Here is a 25,953-nt window from a genome sequence, read left to right on the forward strand (position 1 = left end):
CACCGCAACGGCAAAACTAAGTAACAACCTCCCCCTCACCACTCTTCGCGCGCTTAGCCTCCCGCTCACTATCAACCTCCATCCTGCGTTTCCCTTCCTCCTTCCGCGCCGTCTCTTCCCTCGCCGCCCTTCGCGCCTCCTTATCAACCCTCTCCTTCTCCTTGCGCAGCGCCTTACTCTCAAACTCATGCCAATCGCCCTGCAGTTCCTTCAGCGCCTCAGCACGCATCGGAACCGGGGCCTCACTGGCGAAGAACGGATGCTCGAGGACATCCGCGGCGGTCGGGCGCGCCGCCGGATCATACAAGAACATAGCCTGCAGCAGTTCAAACGCCATGGGACTAACTCTATCCTTGTATTTTTCCTCAAAGACGGACGTGCGCTGCTCCGTGGGGCGCAGCAGCTCGAACCACTGCATGTCGACGATGCCGGGCCAGTCTGCTACCGTGGGCGTGCCGAGGACGTGGTAGATTTTATCTAGCTGGTTGATTTCGCCGCCGTCGCCGGGGAAGATGGCGTGCCGTGTGAAGATCTCGACGAGTACGCATGCTGCGGACCAGATGTCGACTGCGGGGCCGTACTGGGTTTCGCCGAGCAGGAGTTCGGGGGATCGGTACCAGATCGTGATGACGCGGTTGGTGTAGTCTAATTTCCCACTCTTTGCGTAGAATCTCGCCAATCCAAAATCTGCAAGCTTCAGCTGGCCCGTGTTGGACACCAAAATGTTCGCGGCCTTGATATCGCGGTGTAGAACACCCCTCCGGTGTAGGTAGTCAAGCCCTTCAAATAGCTGCTTGGCTAGATCCTTCTTGTGCGACTCCTCGAGTTTGAAGGTAGGGTGGTTCAAGAGACCCGTGAGGTCGTGAGCTGAGTATTCAAAAACCATGAAGCAGTCGTTCTTCTCGACCATGACTTCTTGCAGCTTGACAATGTTGACGTGGTTGAGCGACTGTAAGAGCTTGATCTCTCGAATAGCGGTGACAGGAAACTGTAGAAAGTTAGTGAAGGAACAACAATCAGGAGTAGAAGCTACTTACGCCATCGCGCTCACCCTCCATTCGTATCTTCTTGAGTGCAACCATATCCTTAGTATAGACGTGTACACCCTTGAAAACTTTGCCGTAAGTACCAGAACCAACGACGGACTCGTTGCCTGGCTTCCGGTAGTATACCGAGTCCGATGCAGCAAAGTCAGGAGAAAGAGTCGGTCGAGGTTTTACACGCTTCCTTATAACAATCTTGGTCTTTGGTAGTGTGGGAGGCGCGTCTTTTCGCTCAGGGCGGATCTCAAGACGAGTGTCAAGACGAGAGTCCGGCCGCCGGTCATCTGGTCGACGAGGGGGGTAAGGCTCTCTACGGTCTCGCTCGCGCATGTCACGAACGTCGCGAACGTCGCGAACGTCGCGAACATCTCGTGGGTCCCGTGTGTCCCGTGGGTCTCGTACATCTCGGGGATCTCGTTCTCTGACATCCCGCATGTCGCGAAGATCTCTGTCTCGTGGATCTCGGTAGTCTCTCTCCCTATCGCGGTAATACGTATCTCGCGGGTCGCGCGTGTCGCGAGGGTCTCGGTCGCGAGGGTCACGATAGGCGGGTCTTCGATCGTAGTGGTCGTCGTACCGACGGTCTCTGTCTCGAAACTCACGATCTCGCTCTCGCTCTCTCTCGCGCTCACGCTCACGATCATGTTCTCTATCCCGATGGTCCCGGTCCCTGTCATTCCTGGGCTCAACTCGTGTCGACGCATCCTTGGCTTTTGGATCAAGCAAAGATTGTTTGGTGGATGGTTCTGGCTTCTCAGGCTCTTCCAATTCCACTTTGGGCTTGACCGCAGCTGGAGGCACTGGATGTTTTGTTTTCAGAGAAAAGCTGAACCCTGACTTTGGCTGGGTAGGAGTAACAGGACCTGGCTTTGATGAAACTACTGCGTTCTTCTCTGCCTTGGGGCCCTCATCCTCTACACGCAGGTCCTTGGACGGCCGGAACGGATTGTCGTCAGCGTCAACGGCTGTGGACGGAGTCTCTGCAGATGCCTGAACGACAGTAGGAGGCTGTTGACGTGGAGCTTCGGTGGCAGGGCGACCACCTCGTGTGCCTGATGCTGGAGTCCAGGAGAGGTTCGAGAATTGCGTCGGCGTTGCGCCTCGCCCACGCCCGCCCTGCATGCCCAAGGCTGGATTGGGAGCAGGTCCTGACGTGCGTCGGTCCGGACCACTGAAGTGGTTGCCTCGATATCCGCTTCCTCGATAGGGACTGCCTTGGAAGCCCGGTTGAGCGTACGACTGGCCCTGGTTCTGGTAGTACCCAGGCGAGTAATTTTGGTTATATGGCGACTGGTTTGGCGAGAAGCCCTGCATGGGAGATCTGACATACGTTAGCATACAGTCGAGTGTAAAACCATAAAAGACTCACCCCTGATTAGGATACGGCTGCCCGTTCCACGCCCCCCTACCCCCTTGATAAGGTGACTGGCCTGGAGGTGAATATTGGTTCTGTGGCGGGTATTGCGGAGAGTGCGAGAAGCCCCCGCGGCCTTGGTAGTGGTATGCTCCTCTCATCTTGTCGTCCTCTTCCCTGTCTTTTGCTGTGTCAGGGAGGTTACCTGATGCAGGTGCAGGCGAGCCTCGTCTGGAAGCTGGCTTGTTTGCACGGCCTGATTCGTTAGGCTCGACTTCCTTGCCTGCTTTGGGTTGAACTTTTGGCGCACGTGAGGGAGACCGGGATGATCGTCGTCGAGGTGGTGCACGAGGGGAGCGGCTCCTGCCGGGCGACGCCCTTCCACGCCTGGAGTTGGGCGGGGGGCTTCTTCTGGCGGGCGCTGGAGACTGTCGGCGGGGTGGGGTGCGAGACCTGGCGCGCCTGGGTATACGGCTGCGACTTGGGTCTCTGTCGCGGGCAGAGCTGGGCTTGTATGTCCTCTCCCTGGCTTCGTCAAAGGGCGTGTTGTGCTGCCGGTGGGATCTCCTGGGAGAAGACCTCCGAGGCGTCTCAGCACGTCTCGACCTTCTGTCAGGCGAGATAGATCTCCTGCGAGCCCGGTGCGAGAGCGGCCGGTAGTAGGAGTCGGCCGAGGGGGAGCGACGGCGAGACGAAGCGTGCGGGATGTATGTGTCTGGCGTTGGTCGTCGTGGTGCTCGGTCGCGGGGGGGTGGGGAGTATGGCCTCTGTACAGGCCGATGCGTCGAATTTGCGCGACGTGGCCGCGAGCGCGAGCGGACGGTGCTGCGACTCCTGTCTCGCCTGGCGCGCTTGTGGGAGCCCTTGGGAGATGCCGAGCGGCTGCGGTGGCGTTTGGAGGATGGCGTCGAGTCGCGGTGGTGGTGGTGGTGGGTGTCGTGACGGCGTGGGTGCGAAACCCTGTCCGAGCTGGCTTCCCTCCTCGAGCGGCGATAGCGCTCCTCTCGCGAGGCTCCGCGACTGCGACTGCGGCGGCGCGTCCGCTCTCTGCTCAGACTCCTCTCACGTGAACGGTCCCTTGGATGCTTGGGCGGCGGGCGAGCGTCGGCGTCGTGGGTGCGCCGTCTGGACGAGTCCCTCGCCGCGCGTGGCCGTGGTGACGCTGGCCGGGCGTCGTCGATGCGTGGCCGCGACCGCTCCCGGGGCCTGTCTCTCTCCCGGACAGACGGATCCTCTGGTCTCCACTGGTCTATATCCTGGGTCCTGCGCAACCCAGCCATGTAGGCAGGAATGGCATCAGAGGGCGCGAGACTGCAGCATCAAGAAGGTTCGCACGTTGGAGTGTCACAGCCTAACCGAGAGGGCAGACGTCCAGCACTCTGCAACTACAGCCTGGCGGTGAGCGTAGGAATGGGCCCGAGAAGAAATAGAGAAAGGTACTGCGGCTGGGTCCGAGACACGTTCACTGATGCGCTGCCGTCGTCGCTCGTGTCAGTCGTGATGGTCGTGCCGCTGCATTTCGTGAGCCCGCCGCCTCAATGTTCCGCCAGCCGCTCTAAATGACGCCAAGCCCTTAGCCCGAGCCCTCCAGCTTGTCCCCGAGAAGCAGCCTCTTCAGCCTTTGCTCGCTCCCTGCATGTCCGTCCTTCTCATCGCCGGGCAGTCCACCGAGCCCACAGGGTTTCACGCAACTATTTAATGCAGACAGAGATCAAGACTACAGAGTATCAACCTGGGTCTGGGCACATGGCTCCGCGCAACATCTGGCCACGTGCATGTTTCCGACTGCAAGAAGGGTAGGGAGCCGTTGATGACTGTCCTACCAAAGCAAGGCGCGGGTAGGCGGGAGTTGTTGCTGGACTCGTAGTACTGCAGCTGAGCGCTTGCGTGGGTACGTAGTTGCGACGGCATGTCGTGGACGGACTCGTGAAGTGACAACTGCCTGCACCACAGGCGATGAAGAATGCCTGTGCTGCCTGTACTGCCCTACCGAGAGTGCAGGAAGGTCAAGTTGTAGAGCGCATGTCAACTGCAGACGTGTGGCCTGGTCGAAGTGCTTGACATAGGGCCAAGATAGAACAAAACAGCAGCCCGCCTCGTGCTCAGCGTAGATGGTCAGGAGTCGAGCACTCCCCAACATCCATAACGAGTCGGTACTTCGACATGGCTAGATGATCTTCCGCGGCATGTCCTGACTCTGCTCACCGTTTGCGAAAGACGGACGACATGCTCATGACCACAAGCCATCACAGTGACGGGCGACGATGTAGCTGACAGTATGTAACAGCATCGCACGTCTCAAGTCAGTCTGGCAGTCCGTGGTTCCGAGTAGCGCAGAACACAGACGATGCATGCAGCTGCAGGCGCATGGCAGTCAAGCCGAGTCCCAGCATGCCCCCCTCCCGCACACGCGACTCTGCACTCCCCTTCCCCATGCCGACTGTCCCTGACGTGTGGGACGCCGATGGCGCGCGCCGTGTTCGATGAGCTATGCCAGCGGGATGTGCGCGATACACCTGAGGCTGGGGGTGAGGTGAAGCTGCGGGGACAGGGACCGCCCTTGGACTCCTTCCCGACGGTCTGCCTGGGCGCGCCGTCCTGGTGGCAGCGCTGTGAAGATCAAGTCCCGCATCTCAAGGGGCGGCGGTCATGTACGTACCTGCGCGTCGATGCATGTGGGCTGCGAGGCGATGGGGGTCGTGGGTTGTGTCTGGAGGTCGGCGCTCCTGCTCGATTAGACGAGCCTATCCCGTGACTGGCCGCCGTTGGCTGGCGTCGTCGCGTCATCGGCCTTGGGGTACCGCTAAACTCCATTTGCCCGCTTTTGGAGTAAAAGTTGTGCCAGTCATGGGAGCGGCATCGCAAACAGTATCTCTGCACGAGCATGCGCCAGACTGACCACAGATTCAAGGCGCATTTGCCTGTCTCACATTGCTAGCCACCTTCAGAAGATCTGGACTATAAACCACGCCCGATCCACATCTTTTCAAGACAAATTCCCCCGCAATGGACGCTGAATCATCCAAGCCAAAAGCTGCCCTTCCCTCACACATGATGAATGGAGGGTCGCCTTTGCGCGTGACGACAGAGAAGCGCGACCAGAAGGAGAGGGACAGCCTCTACAATGCCATAGAGACGTCGCACCGAGGCCGCCAGGCCGTCAACTTTGACGGGCCCGAGGGCTACTTCCCCTCCAGTTCCTCGCATAACCACCAATATGGGAACGGTAATGGGAACGGCAACAGGACCCACAACCGCCATACCAGCATCAACAGCGAGATAGACGGAGAGAGCCACCACGACGGCGCCGTCCCCCGCACACCATTGGCCACAAGCCGTGCCCAAAGCCCCTACACACAGCACCCCACCGTCGACTTCAATGGCCTGAGCTGGCCCAGCAAGGGCACACGCGAGAGGAAGGAGGCGACTGAGGAAGAAAAGGCGGAGCGCCTGGAGAAGCTCACAGGCGCTGTCAGGACTATCCTCGAATGTGTCGGCGAGGACCCCGACCGTGAGGGCTTGTTGTCTACGCCAGACCGGTACGCGAAAGCGCTCCTGTTCTTCACAAAGGGCTACGAAGAGAATCTGCGCGACATCGTCAATGGCGCCGTTTTCCATGAGGATCACGATGAGCTAGTCATCGTCAAGGACATTGAGATCTTCTCGTTGTGCGAGCATCATCTAGTTCCCTTCACGGGCAAGGTACTTGATTCACTCCACGCCCACCAACACCACTGACAACCCTCAGATGCACATTGGCTACATCCCCAACCGCCGCGTCATTGGCCTCTCGAAGCTAGCCCGCATCGCCGAGATGTTCTCCCGTCGTCTGCAGGTCCAAGAACGCCTCACCAAGCAAGTCGCCCTCGCCCTCTCCGAAGTTCTGCAACCGCAGGGTGTCGCCGTCGTGGTCGAGTCGAGCCATCTCTGCATGGTGATGCGCGGCGTCCAAAAGACAGGCGCAACCACCACCACAAGCTGCATGCTCGGGCGCATGCGCTCGACGGCCAGGACAAGGGAGGAGTTCCTGAACCTCATCAACAGGCCATAGACATTGCATCATTTTGGGTACACGGACTTTCTTTCACTAGAGAGACCAGGAACATTTTGCATGTGGGATCTTTTCATACATGGAGTTTTTTTTGGTGACCACATAGGCTTTGGAATCGGGGCGGTAAAGGCGTTCGTTATGGTGTTCATCCACTTTGCACGGCGGTGGTGCTTTGCTTTACTATCATCAGATGCGTTGGCCTCTCAACAGCGCCAGGCCTTCAACAGGCGCTACTTTAGATATTTGTATCTTCATAACAAATGCATCAACTGAAACAAAATACTTGACTTTGTATGTTGACCGTGTTTTTCCATCTTGGACACTCTGCAACACTCTCTTGACGAGTGAATGGAGGTAAAAGATAATCGACATTAGTTGCGAAAGTAGCCTGCATTTCACACATTCAACATTTTCAATTAATGTAGGCTTGTAACAGGCAAGGTATCGACAAACTACAGATTGTGGTGTAGAATCCTCTTCTAGAGGTGTTCTTCACAGCGAATTGATTGACAGTATTCACCGGCCAACTGGATCAGAATAGATGTATAATATTAAGAATTACCATACAGCAATAGACCGGTCTAACATCAAACATATGCGAGGGGTATCTATGACATCGAACAGCCACCACCACCACCTACTCCTTCCTCAGTACATCAACCACCCATTCCACCGCTTCCTTTGCCTCCCGGATGCCATACGGCATCATCAGGACAAAACAATGCATCTGCTTCTCCCACTGCAGCCACTCACCCTTTACACCTTCCCTCGCGCAACTATCACGGAATATAATTCCATCGGGGCTCAGCACATCGTAACCAGCCGTCACCCCATGGACCTTGACGCCGCGCCTGGCCAGTAACGAAACATCAGCATTAACCGGCGACACCCTGCGATCCGCCGGATCCCAATCCGCATGCCACGCCTTCGCCGTCTGCTTGATCACATCAGGCGTCAAAAGCGGATCGTGGGGTGCGATTTTCTGTATATCGGGGTTTTTGCGCGTGAGGTCCGTCGACGGACTGATGGCCATGACGGCCATGGCGTGGGGTATTTGCTGCATGTCGAGGCCGGTGCTGGCCATGTTTTCAGCGTCCTCCCGCAGAGCTTCCAGCACGAGGCTTAGCGCGATGTTGGCCCCTGATGAATCTCCAGCGAGTATGACTCTCTCGCCTGCTTCGTCTGCTGCCGCCATCAGCGCACGGTACAGCTTCATGCACCACGGGAACGAGCTGGGCGCGGGGTTGTTCGGCGCGAGGGGTGTTGATACCATGGAGACGGTGGCCTCGGGCATGTCTTTGGCCATTTTGGCGCAGATCTTCCAGTGCTGGCTTGAAGGTGGTTCTTGCCACGATCCGCCGGCGAAGTAGTATATGCGCTTCTCCGGACCTTTTGTGGGCTTGTTGGGTGGGACGACGTCGTATATGTGCACGTCGCAGACTGTTCTTTTGGAAAGCGTGCAGGAGCTCAAGTGTGATTTCGAGGGGCTGAATTCTATCGAGCCGTCGCTGTGCTTGGGGGTGCCGCTGTTGAGCTGGCTGCGGAAACAACGGACGAGGAAGAGGACTAGGGACATGGGTAGAGAGCGGTCATCGCGGTGGGTGACTCGGATGGATGAGACATCTTTGTGGGTTTGATGCGTTTCCGTCATGTTCGTGTATCTGGAGTTGAGAAATTTGGAGTATCTGGAAGATGTGGAAAGAGAAGTTGACTTGACGAGAGGAAAGAATGCCACGTTTTACACATTATGGTACTAAATCGCAGAAAGAAGCGTGAGATCGTGTAGCATGAAGGACATCGTCGCCTACGCGTCGGTCTAGCGCGTCATTGACTTTTGACGCGATCGGAGTGGCGTCGTTGGTTTTGCAGCATAGATAATCTAAGCAGCGCAGTTGGCCAAAGGCTAACTAGCATCACCACAAGACAACATCTTGACAGAGCTGGATATCTCTGGTACTCGAGCGAAGCGTGTGAATAGATACAAGGTAGGTACGACGTCGTGACGGGGTTGTGCATGAAGACGAGGTTGGTGACGTGATATGCAGCGCCAAGCGACTGGAAGGATTTATTCCTAGAAGCTCATCACCACAACCGCCATGCAAGCGCCATGTCCCTGATCCAAGCAGCGGGTGTTCTTGGCTGTCGCGGCGACACTTGTTTTGTCTTGCAGTGGGCGGAATCACGCCTATCATGGATGATCGCTCCGCTCCGCTCCACCGGCTACGAGTCTCAACACGCAGATAGCCCAGCTCTGCTAGGAGATGCTCGTATCCATGTCCTACGTAGTCACTCTTGCGACATTGGCTAGTGGAGAGAAAGAGAGGGTGCGTAGTTAGTACTTCTAGACAGAGGGCAAGCGTCTACACTGCCAAATCCCTCAAAACTCGTGATCCCCTCCGGAGAACTTCAAATGCAGAGGCGCGGATCTGTTCAACTCCACTCCATCCGTTGTGGGGACGGCAGGACCCTCCATCCACGTTGTAAGTTTGACAGTACCGATAGTAAGGAAGCCTCAGGGAAGAGCTAGAGTATTCGAGCAACGATCCTCAGAGGACGCAACAGGAAAGCCTATCGAGAACCGTGAAACTAGACGCTAAATGTGCATCTCTACGGAAGCCACTGGGTCCGGTCGGCATCTGCTCCGCCTTGTCACTCTTGTACCTCTTGGAGACAAGCGTCTAGCTTCATTTCTCAATGGCATTTAACCCTTCCGGTCACTAAGACTAAAGTTGTCGCCTGGGCGCACGTACGTGCACATGTCAACCACACGCTACAGAATTAAGGTGTGAGCGAAGATATCATAAAGGGAATAGATATGCCACATGTGGCAGCAGTAAGTCAATTCTTAGACCTTTTCATAAGTGTTACGAGACGATATGGCTCAACAACAGTATCTCACAGACGAAGAGATAAAACGATTCACCGAAGACCTCGATTTAAACAACAGCGGCTATGTCGATTACTGGGAAGTGGAACGCAAGCTAGATGAGGTTTACAAGGAGATAGCTCCGAAAGCGCAACCACATCATCTCCACCACCAGTCTCGCAGCGATGAAGCTCGACATGAATTTCTTCGAAGCGTTATGGGAACACGCGAGGATCGCATCCCACACGACCAATTCGCAGCATGTGTGAAGACATGGGATATTCCATCACTGGAGCAAGATCGAAAGGAGGCAAAAGAGGAAGAAGACTACCTAAAGAAGATGTCCAGGTACAGAAGATTGCGGGCTTACTGGGCAGTCAAGGGGCCGGAAATCGCCTTCCTGGCTTTGGTAGCGGCGTTCATGATTGCGTTTGGAGTCTGGCAACTCGTCAAATACATTACTTTCGCCCAGTTCACGCCAGCATTCGGTTGGGGGGTCGTCTTGTCAAAAACCAGTGCAGGTGTTTTATATCCGACGTTCTTCTTCCTCATCCTCTCGATGTCTCGCTGGCTGGCGACGTTCCTCCGACGCTTCTACTTCATCTCGCGGTTCGTCAACTGGGACGTCTCCCAGTCCTTCCATATCAAGATGTCCATTGCCGCATTGTTCTTTGCCACACTGCACGCAATCGGTCATTTAACTGGATCCTTTGTTTTCGGTAGCATGGCAGGTCGACAGCATGCCGTCGCCGTGGTTCTTGGAAAACATGCAGTGCCGCGCAGATACGTTGACTACATACGCACAGTACCTGGCTGGACTGGACTCACAGCTTTGGGTTGCTTTTACTTGTTGTCCATGATGAGTATGCCACGGATCAGAAAGTGGAGCTACGAGGTCTTCCAGCTCGGTCATCTCCTCATGTTCCCCATCATTGGTCTGATGATTGCTCACGGCACTGCTGGTCTCCTCCAATGGCCCATGTTTGGCTACTGGCTTGCTGTCCCCACTCTGTTCGTCATTTTCGAGCGCACTTGGCGTGTGATCTTGGGATTCCGTCCCATCGTGGCAGATCTCAAGCTCCTTGATGACGAGACAGTCGTGATCAGTGTTGACGTTCCTCACACTCGCCCTTGGGATTACAAGGCTGGCCAGTACGTTTTCGTGCAAGTACCACAGATCTCCAGATGGCAATGGCATCCATTTACAGTTTCCACCTGCATCAACAACACCATGCAAGTCCACATCAAGGCCGACGGAGACTGGACAAATGAGTTGCGAGACATTGCGAAGGCCGGAAACACAAAGGCAATCAAGGTCGGACTGGATGGCCCATTTGGCGCGCCTGCGCAACGCTTCTACGATTTCGAGTACAGCATGGTTTTTGGGTAAGTTTACTCCTCCACGTCGCAAAAAAAGGCGAACACTAACGTCGAAACCCAGAGCTGGCATCGGCGTCACACCTTTCTCCGGAATCCTAACCGACCTACAATACCACGAACTCGAACGTGTTCAGACTGGCAATTTCTCCGACAGAACTGTGGTCGAACCCGAAGCCACGTCCAAAGGCTCATCACCATATGCCGGCCATCGAAGAGTCGATTTCCACTGGATGGTGCGCGACAAAAACAACCTCCTCTGGTTCTCCGACCTCCTGAACGAAGTCTCCCGCGCCCAGGACCTCGACAGCACACACCTCGACATCCGCATCCAGACCTACGTGACGCAGAAACGCAAGCAAATCTCCGAGCACGTGCTGCGATGGGTATTAGAAAAGCACCGTACAGATGAGCACCCGAAGTCCCCCATGACAGGACTCGTAAACCCTACTCATTTCGGTCGTCCGGATATACCCGACATTATGGAGCGGCACTACGCTGATATGTGCAAGGTTCAGGCTAAGAGGCTGGGCGAAAAAGATGCGCGTGGGAAGGTCAAGGATGAGGAGATTAGGGTTGGTATATTCTTCTGTGGGCCGCCTGTTATTGGACAACAGCTTGCGGATCAGTGTTCGCAGATGACGGCTAAGGCGCGGAATGAGGGGCGGAAGATCGAGTATCGCTTTATGATTGAAGTTTTTGGTTGAGCGTGTGGGGATTGTGTTCGGTTTTATGATAGGACGATTTAGTGTTATGAGCTTAGATATTTATTCTTCACCTTTATCTTCAATGTTTGTTTGATCGATGTTCAATTATGACGAATCTGATCTAGAAAAGCTAGGTTGATCGAAAAGGCGAATGTTGACAGCGCGCGGGATGCTGGGCTATCCAAAGTGGCCGAGGGTGCAGACACCGTGCGTACCGATTTTCTATATTGTGGTGGGGTACGAGGGGATTGAAAACTAGGTTCAGAGATTGGTGGGGAGGGCTAGAGGGGCTTCGGTGAGGGGTAGGGGTGGAGATTGGGGGTTAGAATTGCAGGAGGAGAGGTAGATGATGGGGACAAGGAGGAGGCGATGGGGAAGGTGGAGGAATGGAATGCTACGAAGGGGCCTAGTTTGAGAATGGGTTGGTTATTTCCTAACATAAAACCTGGGTTTTGTTTACTTAGCTTACCACTGAAAAATGGGTTGGTGGTTAACTACGTACCAATATATTTTTCTCGACTCCTCAATTCAGATCCTTTCCAACCTATCATCAGACTTGTTGTACCAGCACTGCCCCTCTCAACCGTTAAATATGATTTCATTCATAATGGTTCCATCAAGCGCCGACGATCCGATTACATCCCGCTCGAATAACTAGGTGCCTAAGGCGAAGAATAGTGGTTCGATGAGAGCCTTCTGAGCCACCATACCAAACATATGTATGAGGTCAAACCTTAGTATTAGTATAAATTGCACCTCACGCCTCTTCGCACCCTACTAAATCCTTCAACGCAATACCCCCTACTCAAAACCGAAGTCATGGAAGCCAGCCTCAATGCTGTCCAAGCAAGCCTCAACGAGAGTGCTTGCACACACGAGCTCTACACCCTAACGGAAGCATCGAGAAACTGGTGCACCCTCATACTCGTCATACTCGTCATCCTACTCGAAATCCTAGTAAACCTAAACCTGGATCCTAAAGCTCTTGCACACATAGAGTTACAGCCGCAGCCGCAGCCGCAGCCGCAGCCACAACCCCAGATCCTACCACAAAATGCACCCTGCCCCCAAGATCCCGAGGCCCAGGAACCAGAACCCCTGTGCTTACCCGCCTCGCCCACTGTCCGCGCAAACCGACTCGTCGCTGCAATTATCGTCTTCGCTCCGATCACCGTGGTCTTTGCATTTCTCATGCGCGAAATCTACATGGTGTCTCACGCAAGCAGCTCCTGCCAGCAATACATACCCAGCGACGCGCAGCCACAATGGTGGTTAGTCGTCATCTTCATAATTCTCCCGTATGCAACCGCCAGTCTTGCGTTTCTCAAGGCACTGGTGGACTGTATCACTGAGGTACAAAATCAGGTAATTTACCCCACAGCTTTGTTAGGTAAAAAACACAGAAGAAAGACTACATTTTATACTATAATGCAGTATAAAACGTAAAGTAAATTTATATAAACTTAGTATAAAATAACTATAGTTTATTATTAAATAGGTAGGTAAATTTATACTCTATTTTATAATAAGTATATAAAGACGTTTATAACTATTATATATTAAATTATACTATAAATAGTATATTTCTTAACTATTATAGCCTAGTAAGTATATTAGTAGAGGTATCTTTATACTATATAGAGTTTTTATTATTAGGTAAGACTCTAAGTACTACTACTATTTTAAGCTTAATTAAGCAGTAACTCTTAATACTACTATTAATATCTTAGAATACTTTACTAGGTAGTTAAGAGATACTAAAAATCTAGTTAAAGCCTATATTTATTACTATTAGTATTTTAATAATAAGTTATTTAACTTACTATATAAATAAATATACTTCTATTTAATAAAAAAGAGATATACTCTTTATAAGAAACTTCTTTAATACTATTTAAACTCTTTTTTTAACCTATTACCTTTAAAGTTTATTACTAGTAGAGTAATTATAACTACTAAGTTAAGTACTATTTTTATTATAGTTAGAGCTAAAGTAGAATAAGTATAATTACTAAGTTAAGTACTATCTTTATTATAGCTAAAGCTAAAAGAAGAAATATACCCTTTATAAGAAGCTTTTCTATTACTATTTAAAACTCTATTATAGTATACTCCTTAGGAAGTATAAAGTAGTAATAAAAAGTATTCTCCTTATTAATAAAGTTAATACTAATATATTTAACCTCTTTATTAGATAGATATATAAAAAGAAGCTATTAAAGAATATACTAATACTTTTCTTTTTAGTATATTATATCTCTATTAAATATTAGTTCTACCTTATAGTAGATATACTCCTAGCTTCTAGATAAAAAGATACTTTAATAGAAAAAGCTTTTTAAGTACTATTTAAGCTTTTTCTAAGGTATACTATCTAGTAAGTTTAAAGAAATAGCTAATAGTATTATTTTTATCTACTAGGTTAATACTAATATATTTAATATCTTTATTAACTAGATAGAAAGATACTTTAATAGAAAAAGCTTCTTTAGTACTATTTAGGCTTCTTTTAAGGTATACTATCTAGTAAGTTTAAAGAAATAGCTAATAGTATTATCTTTATCTACTAAGTTAATACTAACGTATTTAATATCTTTATTAACTAGATATATAAGAAGAAGCTGTTAAAATATATATAAATACCTTCTCTATTTATAGATTATATTTTAGTTAAATACTATACCTATATTATAGTAAATATACTTTTAGCTATTAAATAGAAAGATACTTTAATAGAAAATATCTTCTAAGTTATATACTAAGCTTTACTCTATTTACTTATAATAATCTACTCCTTCTAAAGCTTACCTATAGAGAATCCTCTACCTTAGTTACTTATAAATAGTTAGTATATTAATAACAGATTTAGCAGTATTACTAAAAAGTATCTTATACTTTAGTTACTTATAGATAGTTAGTATATTAATAATAAATTTAGTAGTATTACTAAAAAGTATTCTATACCTTAGTTACTTATAAATAGTTAGTATATTAATAATAGATTTAGTAGTATTACTAAAAAGTAACTTAGTTTTATATCTTAACTTCTATATAAGTTTTATATATAATAGATTCCTAAAAGTATTAAGCTATAAGATAAAAAGCTAAGAAGAAAGTAAAATATAAAAAGTAGGTATTAACTAAGATTTAATAGACTAAATATAAAGAAGGAAATTTTAGAAAGGTAAAATATAATAGTTTCTAGCTTTAATACGCTAGTAGTTTCTAAGAATATAGTTAAGCTAGAGCTAGTAATTACTATTTCTAGAGTACTACTATAGCTAGGTTAATAAAAGTACGCTATAAGCTCCTCTATTAAAATACTACTATAGCTAGGTTATTATTCTAGTAATAGCTTTATATTATAGATATCTAGTTCTAGTATACTTAGTAGAAGTTAGTTTCTAGTATAACTAAATTATATACTAATATAGTAGTAGAACCTACTACTCCTAGGTATAGCTTTTATATTAATATTATAAAGATTACTACTAAGCCTACCTTAAAGACTACTATAGCTAGGTTATTATTCTAGTAATAGCTCTATATTATAGATATCTAGTCCTAGTTAAACCTACTACTTCTAGGAGTAATTAGCTTATATACTAATACAGCAGTAGAACCTACTACTTCTAGGTATAGCTTCTATATTAATACTATAAAGATTACTACTAAGTCTACCTTAAAGACTACTATAGCTAGGTTATTATTCTAGTAATAGTTCTATATTATAGATATCTAGTCCTAGTTAAACCTACTACTGCTAGAAGTAACTAGCTCTTTAGATTATTATTTTAGTAATAGTTCTATATTATAGATATCTAGTCCTAGTTAAACCTACTACCTCTAGAAGTAACTAGCTTTCTAAGTTATTATTCTAGTAATAGCTCTATATTACAGATATCTAGTCCTAGTTAAACCTACTACCCCTAGGTATAGCTCTTATATTAGTGCTATAAAGATTACTACTAAGTCTACTATAAAGACTACTATATCTTATAGTATAATATCTCCTAACTAGATCTTCTATCTTAGTATAATTAAGACTACTAGAATACCTATACTTAGTAGAAGTTAGCTTTCTAGTAATAAGGCTCTAGTAAAACTATCTCTATAGTAAAAATAACTTTAGGCCCTCTATCTATTTAGATTATTAAAAGTATAGGAAATTAGACCTTTAGAAAGCTACTTATAAAGAAAGTAATACTAAATAGTATATTTAAACTATCTTATTTATAGAACTCTTAGAATATAAATAGCTATAGATTAATAAGGTTAGGTAATTAAATATAATTAGTACTATAGCTGTAGATTAATAAGGTTAAGTAGTTAAATATAATTAGTACTAAAGGTATATATACTAAATATTATATAAACGTAAAGTACTAATTATATTTAACTACCTAACCTTATTAATCTAGTCTTATAAGATTTAACTTTTACTACTATTAAGGTAGTCCTATAACTTAGTAGGTATAAGGTCTAACTCTTACTACTATTAAGGTAGTTCTATAACTTAGTAGGTATAAGGTCCTATATACTATAATTATAATATATTAGCTTAAGTATAAAGTTAATATATATTCTTATATATTAATTATTAAATATAATAATGTTAGTAGCTGTTAGGTTTCTAGTCTTCTTGTATTTCTTAATAACTAAGTATTTATAGTAAAGATACTAATTAAAGGCTTACTTCTAATTAATAAGTATTATCTATATATTAAATTCTAATATTATTACTTTAAAGTATTATACTATCCTAGCTTTATATTTTATCTAGATTAACTTAACCTCCTCTTACTTATCTTAGAAGACTAGACTATTAAGGTTAAAAAGAAGGTTAGAGTATAATATATTATTTCTTTTTAATTAAACTAGCTAGTAGGCTGTATTAATTACAGCCTACTTTAAAGGTAGTTTAATAATAAAACTTAAGCCCTCTATAGTAAACTTTATAGCTGCTAATTTATTAAGTACTAAAAAAGAGCTAGAGTATAATATATTATTTCTTCTTAGTTAACCTAGCTAGTAGGCTGTATTAATTACAGCCTACTTTAAAAGTAAGTTAGTAATAGAATTCTACCCTAATAGTAAAGTAGATATCTATATTAACTTTATACTAGTCCTTAACTTTAAACTTATTAGAATACTATTTAAGAAAGTTAATAGTAACTTATAGGTTATAGTACTACTCAGCCTACTTATTATTCTTATAATTAAAGGGCTAGTTACTTTCTAAAATACTTATAGTTATATATAGTATTTCTATAAACTTCTAATCTTTACCTAAGGTATTAAAGATATACTTAGAAAGGAAAGTACTAAACCTTACATCTAAAGTTAAATATATAAAATATATACTTAGATAGTAATTCTAAAGAGGTTATAATAACCTATATATTATTAAAGCGCGTTTAGTAAATATAGAAAAGATATAGCCTATATTACTTATCTATATTATATAGGTTTAGAATATACGTAGTAGGTTTATAGAAGAGCTTATTTTCTACTATATTATACTATAATATAGTAGTAGTATATAAAGCGTAGCTTACCTTATTAATATCTTATTATAAGGTATTTACTAAGTAACTATATATTCTACAGCCTATCCTGCTTAGAAAGAGTATATTTATTAATAATAAAATAAAACGTACGTATTATATTCCTAACTTAATAATAAACGGAGGCTATACTAATAAGATCTATAATCTTATTAATAGTTATCTATTATATAGTATTATTCTCTTTATCTATTTTATAGAGATATAGTAGCTAGCTATTAACTAACTCTAGTAGCTGTACTGTAAGGGCACTATAAATAGGTAATTAAGATATAGAATAAATAGGTATTTATTAAGAAATTAGACAAATCCTTAGAGTATAAGCCCTAGGGATTTGTAAGTACTATATACTAGAGCTCTAAGGGCCTTACGCTCTTAGCCTAGAGGTTTACTAAAGGTAGGCTAACAGGAGCTTAGATAGAAATACCTATAACAGAGCTCCTCTTCTTCTTATAGTTTATCCTAAACTGCTAGAATTTTTAGAGTAGATAAATAGGTATTTAATTTATATAGTTACCTTAATTAAACTTTATAAAAACCTTCTATAAAGGGAAAATAGTTTAGGAGAAATTTAGTACTAAATTATTTAAGTTCTCTCTAGGCTAGTCCTTAGATTTAGCCTAGGGGCCTACTATACTAAGCCTACGTTCTTATTACTAAGTCTTTATAACTTTAGTAAGCGTAGCCTAGTTTATTATAGGTAACTACTAGGCCTCTGTAGAGAGTCCTATTTACTGTTATTCCTAGATTATAATCCTTAGAGGCATAGTTATACTTACTATATATTATTATTAGTAACTTTACGTTTATAAGTTTTACCTTATTAGGCGCCTATTAACTATACAGATAGTTTATTAGGCTCTATTACTTCTTTAGCCCTATTCTAAAGACTTTATAATATATAATTATATAAAGTAAAGGCTTAATATAGAGTTTACTTATAATAATTTATTATTTACTTACTCTATTATTATAGTTAGTATTTATACTAACTTATATAATTATTTATAGGCTAGCGTTATCCTTATAAGGTATATTACTAGTAGCCTCCTTAGAGGTTTATTCTATATAGGTAGTGCTTACTTTAATATTAGTGCCTATTACACTCTTTATAGAGTTTATAACTATAGTTCTTCTATAGGAGTCTATTAGCTCTCTATAAGTAGTCTACTAGGTATAGTTCTAGTATCTTAGGCAGCGTTTATTATTTATTTATATTATAATAACTTTTTATAGTTATTAGTATACGTAAAGTAAAGTAAAGTAGTATAGTATTATAGTAGTTTTAGAGGGCCTATGTATACGTACTAGATAGGTATAAAATACCTATATATTACCTTATAACTCTAATATTACTATAATAACCTTCTTCTTATTAACTTACTATACTTCTACCTTTCTATATTAGTAATATGCCTCTACCTAAGTAGATCTACTAGCTCTCTACTAGTATAGCCCCTTAGCCTACTCTTATTTACTTCTAGTATATAGGCTGTATTAACTTTCTTACTACTACCTCCTAAAAGTGCCTTTCTAATAGTACTATTATATTGTTTTTTAAGCTATAGTAGGGTAATAAGCTGTACTGTAAACGTAAGGCTAGTTAGGATATCTATAGTAGTTATTTTAATACTAAGACTAGAGGTTATACTAAGGTAAGTTTCTTATTTTATTTTATTTATACCTTATTTATTACTAACTCTAATAAATCCTACCTAAGTTCTATTATACTGTTAACGTCTTTAACTACTACCTTAAGTATACCTTACGTAAGACTTAGGAGTTTACTAGCTTTATATTTACTACTAACTTTAATATACTCTTTATAGATAACTAGGTATAGGCTAACTAGGTAAATACTTATACTTATACTAAGGCTTATTATAAGAGTTTCCTTAAGTATAATTATACTAAGCGCTATACTATTACTAATAGTAGTTTCTCTACTATAGCTTTTAGTTAGACTTATTAAGTTTCTACTTAGTATAACTTAGAGTAATATAAGGTTAGTCTACTATTATTCTAGTGTCTTTCTATTACTAATCTATTCTAGTTAGGTCTTAGTACTACTAGCCTATATTATCCTAATAATATTATTATTTATACTTTTATAGAGGCTTACTTTCTATATAATAGTACTTCTAAGAATATTAACTAGCACTTCTACTACTACAGCACTAATATTCCTAATACTAAGAAGGAGGAGATTTTATTCTTACTATTACCTTAGAAGTATCTTTATTTAGTAGCTCTCTATACTTCTAGTTAGAAGGTAGCTAATAGTACTTCTAAAAAGGCTTTTACTACTAGTTTCTCTAGTTTTCTAATAGTTAAGTATAACTCTAGTAGTATTAGTTCTAACTTTATAGTATTTTAATAGGTAACTATAAAGGTTTCCTTATTAAATATATATTCTAGTTCCTTTAAATAGTATAAAGAATAATAATTATAATTTTCTATCTTTACTAAGGCTTATATTATTCTATACTAGTTTATAATTTTAGTTTTAGAAGTAATTACTATACTATAGCTCTAGCTTTCTTTTTCTTCTTTCTTTTAGATATTCTTTCTAGGACGTTCTTATTTCTACCTTAGTAAATTATTAACTTCTAGATCTAGTAAGGCCTTTACCTTCTACCTATATCTTTTAGGCAGCCTATAGGTACCCTAAAATATATCTTATAGGTTTACTAGATAGTCTTAAAAGATCTTATTATAGTAATTAAGATTCTTAAGTAGTTTCTAGGTAGTATCCTTATTAGACTAACTTAGCTACTTTACTCTATACTTCTACCCTTAGGTAGTAGTATTATAGTATTCTATAATTCCTTTAACCTTATACCTATTTCTAGGTAGAGTATCCTTTAGAAGTTATATAGGCCTTAGCTAGAAGCCCTTCTTAGTAAGGAGTTCCTGCTATAGTTTAAGTAATAATATATTAAATACTAGATATATATACTCTATAAAGAGTAGCAGTACTAGTTTATAAGCTAATTTCCTAATACACTTTATAATTATAAAAGGCCTAAAGTACCTAGTATTAAATTTCTTTAAAGGCTACCTAGTAGTAATATTTTTTACTTAAAAAAGTACCTACTTACCTTTAGTATAGTATTTCTTAGAGCGCTTAGTATTATACTATTTTATTATACCCTTCTAAGTATACTTAAGGCTCTACTTTACTTCTTCCTATATTTCTTACTATTAAGTAAGTTTTCTAGTAACTTACTAGTAAAGCTCTAGTGCCTTTATATCCTTATCCTAGACTTTAGAAGGTTACCTTAACTAGTGCTTATCTAAAATTCTATTAAAGCCTTTTAAGTTTAACTTAAATACTACCTTAATAGGGTATTCTCTATATATAAAGTATACTTTAGAGTTATATATATATTTAGTATATAGTAATAATAAGACTTAGTTATCCTGCTTATAGTTTATATAGATGTGTAGGTATATTTTAAGCTTCTAGTTTAGCCTTTTAGTCTAACTATTAGTCTAGAGGTAGAATACTATACTTAAGTAATAGTTAATTTTAAGGTAGTAGTATATATTTAACTAGAATTAACTAGTAAATACTAAGCTATAATCTAATAGTAGAGTATCTAAAAGTCCTTATTTTAAGAATACTTATTTAAAAAGTAGTTTAGCTACCCTTTAAGATAAGATTATTTTAGTTATAAAGAGGTAGTAGATATACTTACTAAACCTATCTACTAATACTAGAATTAAATTATATATATTTCCTAGGTTATCTTTTAACTTAGGTAAGTTAGTAATAAATTCTAAAAAGTAATATTACTATACTATATTAGGTATAGAAAGAGGTACTAGTATCCTCTATAGCTTATACTATTAAATCTTATTTAACTAGTAAGTAGTATACCTTTTAATATATTTATAGATATCTAGTTTAAAGTATAGCTAGTAATACTTCTTTATAAGGAGATCTCTAGTCTTTTTAACTTTATAGTAACCTTTTATAGAATTATTATAGTTCCTTATAAGTATATTTTAGCGTAGAGTAATATTATTAGAAATTTACACTTTCCTACTTCTACGTAGAATACTACTAGGGTTAACTTTCTATAAGGTAGTACCCTTAATTACTCTACTATCTTTCTATATTACTAGTACTTTATTTATAGAATAGGCCTTATTCTATTTTTAAACCTGTTTAATAAAATTAGAAAGCTGTTTTAGAATTTCTAGTATATAAGTATTTTCTCCTTATATAGCTTTATTTATAAGGTATATAAGGGCTAGAACCTAATTATTAAGCTTCTAGTCTAAACTATAGCTATATTAAAGTTCTACTTCTAAGCTTTAAATAATTTAGATTAACTCTAACTGTTATAGCCTATAGAAGAGCTGTTAAGAGCTAAGAGTAGTGTACTACTAGTAGCTAAACTACTATTAGGAAATTCCTATTTAGAGACTATTTTAGAGAGTTAATAGAGCTATACTAGCCTACTTCTAGAGTAGTCTTCTACTAAAATTACCTAATTAATTAGTTAAGCCTTAGACTTTTAAAAGGTCTATATTTAAAGCTTCTATTAAAGTATAGGTAATATTATATTATAAAGTACCTATTATTCTCTAACTATAAGGCCCTATGTATAGTTAGGGCGTCTTAAGAAACTATTAGCTAAGTTCTCTAGTCCTAGCTTATATTTAACTTTAAAGTTAAATTAAGCTAGCTCTTTTACCTAATATACTTATTTAGAGAAGAGTTCCTTTATAGTTATAAAGTACTAAAGGTTATTATAATTAAAGAAGACTTAGATTGTTAATAGAGCGTATTTAAGGTAGTATCTCTACTGCCTAAATAATTCTATAATTATAAAAAGCTTCTTATTATATATATACTATTAAATTAATAGGCTAGTAAACTTATAGCTTTAGAACACTACTAGCTTCTAATAAAGGTTAGTTACTAGCTTAGATATTTAGGGCTAAAGTAAGATTACTACTATAGTAAAGTCTAATATATTAGTATAGACTATTACTAGCTTTGCTAGATTAAAGTACTAAAGTATAGAAGCTTCTGTAAACTTTAATTAAATAGAAAGAAAGGCCTTATAAACCTTATTAGGCTAACTCTATAGTTAATACTATTTTATTAAACCCTTTTAAGTCTTCTTTAGGTTTTTCTTCTCTTTCCTATCTACGCTAGCTCTTATAGGGGCTAGTACTAGAGACTAGGTAGCTATTATATAGTCTACTAAAGGGCGTATAATACTAGAGTAGTTATAAATAAATCTTCTATAGAAGTTTATAAAGCCTAAGAATACTTATATATTCTTATATCTTTTAGGCTCTAGCTACTCTCTAATAGTTTATACCCTTACTAGGTCTATAACTATACTACTAAGAGTAATAATAAAGCCTAGAAACTCTATAGATTTTATTAAAAAGACGCATTTACTTACCTTATAGTATAAGCCCTACTTAATAAGCCTATTAAGGATCTCTTTAATATAGGTATTATAATCTTCTTTATTCTTAAAGTAGATTAAGATATTATCTAGATATACTATATAGATATAATCTACTAGGCTACCTAAGGCTCTATAGATATAGAATTAGAACGTTACTAGCACATTTACTAATCTAAAAGGTATAACTAGATACTTAAAATAGCTATACCTTGTTTTAAAGGCTGTTTTCTACTTATTACTCTCTCTAATCTATAGCCTATAATAGGCTTTGCAGAGGTTAAGCTTAAAAAAGATAGCTACCTTTAATAATTAATCTAATATCTTACTTATAAGTAGGATAGAGTATTAATTCTTAATTATAACTTTATTTAGTCTATAATAGTCTATATAAAGTCTTATTATTCTATTAGCTTTTAGTATAAAGAGAATTAGAGTACCTATAGGTAATTTACTAGAATAGATCTATCTCTTCTTCTAAGCTATATTAAGGTAGTCTTATAGAATTTCTAGCTTACAGCTAGAGAAGTTATAGATAGGAAGATTTAGAACTTTAGTCCTTAGCTTTAAGTTAATAAGGTAATTATACTCTCTATTAGGTTAAAGTATACCTACTTAATACTTACTAAACGTAAGCTACTTATAGTATAGCTTCTTTAGTATAAATTTAAATTTATTTAGATTAAGTATATTATCTTTAACTACTAGATATAGAGTATCTATCTTAATATTATTAGTTAGGATATAGGCTATACCTAAAGGTAGTCTAGCCTAATTAGGGTTCTTATTATATATACTAGTAACTATTTAATAGGCTACTATTTCTAGTAGCTAGGCTAAGTCTAGATAGTTCTGTATGTAGTAGTAAAGATAATTAATAATCTCTAAGAACTTATTCTTTAACTAGAGGATCTCCTTTTAGTAATAGTACTTTACGTCTTAAACTATATCCCCTTCTAGTTATACTTTACTTATAGGTATAGGTATTCTAGAGTCTTTCTATAGAAGTTCCTTACGTAGAGCTTCCTAGCTACTAGGTAGAAGCTTATATACTAGATTACTAGGGTAGAGAATATATACTCTTTCTCCTAGACTTATATTATTTAGTAGTTATTCTATAGAGAGTAACTAAATTTTATTAGTATTATCTGCCTACTATTTAAACTTACTTATTAAGAAGTAGATCTTTAGATCTACCTTTTACAGCTAAGGATACCCTAGTATAAGGTTATAACCTATAAAGTTTACTATCTAGAATATCTAAGGGCCTACTTCTTTAGTAGTTCTCCTTATATTACTATATAAGAGTATAAGTTTATATAGTTTAAGAATATTTAAATAATTACTATTAATAAAGCTTACTACTAGCTTCTAATAAAATAGACTATAGAGAAGATTCCTCTTCTTAACTATATATTAGTTAATAATATTAATCTTTACGCCTAAGTTATATAGTATATAGAGAAGTATTATAGACCTATTAGACCCTTATAGGATTATAGTAACTTTAATATAAGTTTATTTCCCTTTTAACTCTAGCTCTAGCTGTAATTAGAAAAGATTTATAATTAGAGCTTTTCTTTTCCTAGGCCTTAGCTCTTTAAGTCTTAGAGTTAGTTAGTATTAGTTTTTTAATTTAGTTTCTACTAACTCTTCTCCTTATTATTTTAATTATTACTAGTATTTACTACTTACCTACTACCCTAGTTCTAGGCCTAGAGTAGAGTACTAGTAGATTAGTTCTAGTACTATCTTAAGGGTTTAGAGTTATATCTTTTCTTATAGCTACCTTAAGTTAGAAAGGTAGCTGTTTATTTAGGCTTTATAGAGTCTAATAGTTTTAACTCTATCTTTATACCTATAGTAGTCTCTATATTATAGAAAGCCTACTTAAACTTTAACTATTTAGTAATAGTTTCTAATACTCTGTTATACTAAATCTCTTATTAGTAAGCCTTAGAAGCCTTTACCTATACTAAGAAGATCTTTAACTTATTATCTATACTACTATCTATAAGCTTAAAGAAGCTTTAATAGAGTAGAGATTTTCTATAGTTTAGGTATAGTAAAAATACGTTAACTAAGTTATTAGTATACTACTTAAAGTTCTAAAACTTTAAGTAGTTTTTATACTACGTAAGAACTAGGTCTTATACTAGCTTCTACTTCTCTATATAGACGTTAGCCTAGGTATAGATTACCTCCTTATTAATCTTTTATTAGATTAATTCTTAGTATACTCTGTATTAGATAGTACCTATTACCTAGTAAGTTCTAGTTATAGAGTTCTTTAGTACCTAGGTATACTTAAATACTGTATCTATATCCTTAACCTACTAATCTACTTATTAGAGAGTAGAGATATAGAATTCTATACCTAATTTAGGCTTAGAGTTTACTATATTAAGTACTCTAATTAGCCTTTCTACTGTATTAGATACTAACTAGAAAGGCTCTACTAAAGTAGTAGAGTATTCTAGGCCTAAGTACTATAAAGTAACTTAGAGGTATCTTTCTAGAATTATAATACGTTCTAGGCTAGTACCTTAAAGTTATTCTTTTAGGAGCCTATTTAAGATTAATTAAATATACTACTTACTACTTAGTAGGGCTACTTATATATAGACCCTTAGGGGTAATTCCTAAGGAGGTAATAAAATACTAAACTAGTAGATTACCTCTAAAACCCTATTAATACTACTTTCTAGCTGTATTTTAAAAGAAAGTATATAGCTTATTTCCTTAATTAAAAGTTATCTTAAGGAGCTCTTACGTATTTCTTTAAGTAGCTAGTTCTTTGTTAGGAAGTAAGTTACTTCCTACTTAGAGATTTCTTCTTCTTTATCTAGGCTTTCTATATCTTTAACGTAGGTAGCTAGGCCTTACTTTAAAGCTAAGTTACTTTTAGTCCTAGATAAGAATACTATTAGGCCCTTCTTAAGCATAACGTTTTGTTTTCTTTAAAGAGGTATTATTTTTCTATTAAAGAAAATAGCTCCTATTTATCTTAAATTAACTGCTTTTTCTAAGAAGGAGTATAAAGGATTTAAATTATAAGAGCACTGTAAACAGGTAATTAAGATATAAAATAAATAGGTATTTATTAAGAGATTAGATAAATCCTTAAAGTATAAGCTCTAGGGATTTGTAAGTACTATATACTAGAGCTCTAAGGGCCTTACGCCCTTAGCCTAAAGGTTTACTAAAGGTAGGCCGACAGGAGCTTAGATAGAAATACCTATAATATAACTAACTCTAGTAGCTATACCTTCTAGTATCTAACTATACCTACCTACTTAGAACTATTATATAGGTCTTTAAATAATATAATAACTGTACTAAATAATAACTATATTAATTACTTATAAATATTTAGTAATAGGTCTATATAGTATATAATAAATACTATACTGCGTAAGTTATTACCTTAGCTATAAGAAAAGATTATACTAAATTTTAATCTATTTAGGAGGATATAATTCTAAAATATTACTATATTTTATAGTAAGGTTTTAGTATACTAAGTAGTATTAATATCTTTTATCTTATCTAG

The 25,953-nt window shown here is 40.0% G+C and overlaps 7 protein-coding genes across 7 annotated transcripts; 4 read left to right on the top strand and 3 right to left on the bottom strand.

Annotated features, from left to right (window-relative positions):
* Nucleotides 1-16: 16 nt before the first annotated feature.
* Nucleotides 17-1,373, bottom strand: P153DRAFT_300233 (Pkinase-domain-containing protein; the record flags this gene model as incomplete). The annotated part of the gene is made up of 2 exons (XM_033664320.1): nucleotides 17-988; nucleotides 1,038-1,373. The coding sequence occupies 2 exons, from the start codon at nucleotides 1,371-1,373 to the stop codon at nucleotides 17-19; spliced, it is 1,308 nt and encodes a 435-aa protein (XP_033519820.1).
* A 108-nt stretch (nucleotides 1,374-1,481) lies between these two features.
* On the bottom strand, nucleotides 1,482-2,558 carry P153DRAFT_250838 (uncharacterized protein; the record flags this gene model as incomplete). Its single annotated transcript, XM_033662708.1, has 2 exons — nucleotides 1,482-2,364; nucleotides 2,413-2,558. Coding segments are annotated over 2 exons (1,029 nt in total), but the record flags the coding sequence as incomplete, so codon positions are not given.
* Nucleotides 2,559-2,743: 185 nt separating this feature from the next.
* Nucleotides 2,744-4,007, top strand: P153DRAFT_112960 (uncharacterized protein). Its single transcript, XM_033661921.1, has one exon. It carries the CDS (start codon nucleotides 3,107-3,109, stop codon nucleotides 3,797-3,799), a length of 693 nt encoding a protein of 230 aa, XP_033519822.1. The 5' UTR covers nucleotides 2,744-3,106; the 3' UTR covers nucleotides 3,800-4,007.
* A 1,308-nt stretch (nucleotides 4,008-5,315) lies between these two features.
* On the top strand, nucleotides 5,316-6,580 carry P153DRAFT_370093 (GTP cyclohydrolase I). The gene is made up of 2 exons (XM_033668947.1): nucleotides 5,316-6,099; nucleotides 6,146-6,580. Exons 1-2 carry the CDS (start codon nucleotides 5,404-5,406, stop codon nucleotides 6,446-6,448), a joined length of 999 nt encoding a protein of 332 aa, XP_033519823.1. The 5' UTR covers nucleotides 5,316-5,403; the 3' UTR covers nucleotides 6,449-6,580.
* Nucleotides 6,581-6,980: 400 nt separating this feature from the next.
* On the bottom strand, nucleotides 6,981-8,463 carry P153DRAFT_370094 (esterase/lipase). The gene has a single exon (XM_033668948.1). The coding sequence runs from the start codon at nucleotides 8,097-8,099 to the stop codon at nucleotides 7,086-7,088; it is 1,014 nt and encodes a 337-aa protein (XP_033519824.1). The 5' UTR covers nucleotides 8,100-8,463; the 3' UTR covers nucleotides 6,981-7,085.
* Nucleotides 8,464-9,324: 861 nt separating this feature from the next.
* Nucleotides 9,325-11,398, top strand: P153DRAFT_300187 (uncharacterized protein; the record flags this gene model as incomplete). Its single annotated transcript, XM_033664317.1, has 2 exons — nucleotides 9,325-10,700; nucleotides 10,756-11,398. The coding sequence occupies 2 exons, from the start codon at nucleotides 9,325-9,327 to the stop codon at nucleotides 11,396-11,398; spliced, it is 2,019 nt and encodes a 672-aa protein (XP_033519825.1).
* Nucleotides 11,399-12,202: 804 nt separating this feature from the next.
* On the top strand, nucleotides 12,203-21,397 carry P153DRAFT_400249 (uncharacterized protein; the record flags this gene model as incomplete). Its single annotated transcript, XM_033671801.1, has 2 exons — nucleotides 12,203-12,751; nucleotides 21,383-21,397. Exons 1-2 carry the CDS (start codon nucleotides 12,218-12,220, stop codon nucleotides 21,395-21,397), a joined length of 549 nt encoding a protein of 182 aa, XP_033519826.1. The 5' UTR covers nucleotides 12,203-12,217.
* Between the last annotated feature and the right edge of the window lie 4,556 nt (nucleotides 21,398-25,953).

Source organism: Dothidotthia symphoricarpi, assembly GCF_010015815.1.
Source record: "Dothidotthia symphoricarpi CBS 119687 unplaced genomic scaffold P153scaffold_20, whole genome shotgun sequence".
In the NCBI taxonomy this organism is placed as follows: domain Eukaryota; kingdom Fungi; phylum Ascomycota; class Dothideomycetes; order Pleosporales; family Dothidotthiaceae; genus Dothidotthia; species Dothidotthia symphoricarpi.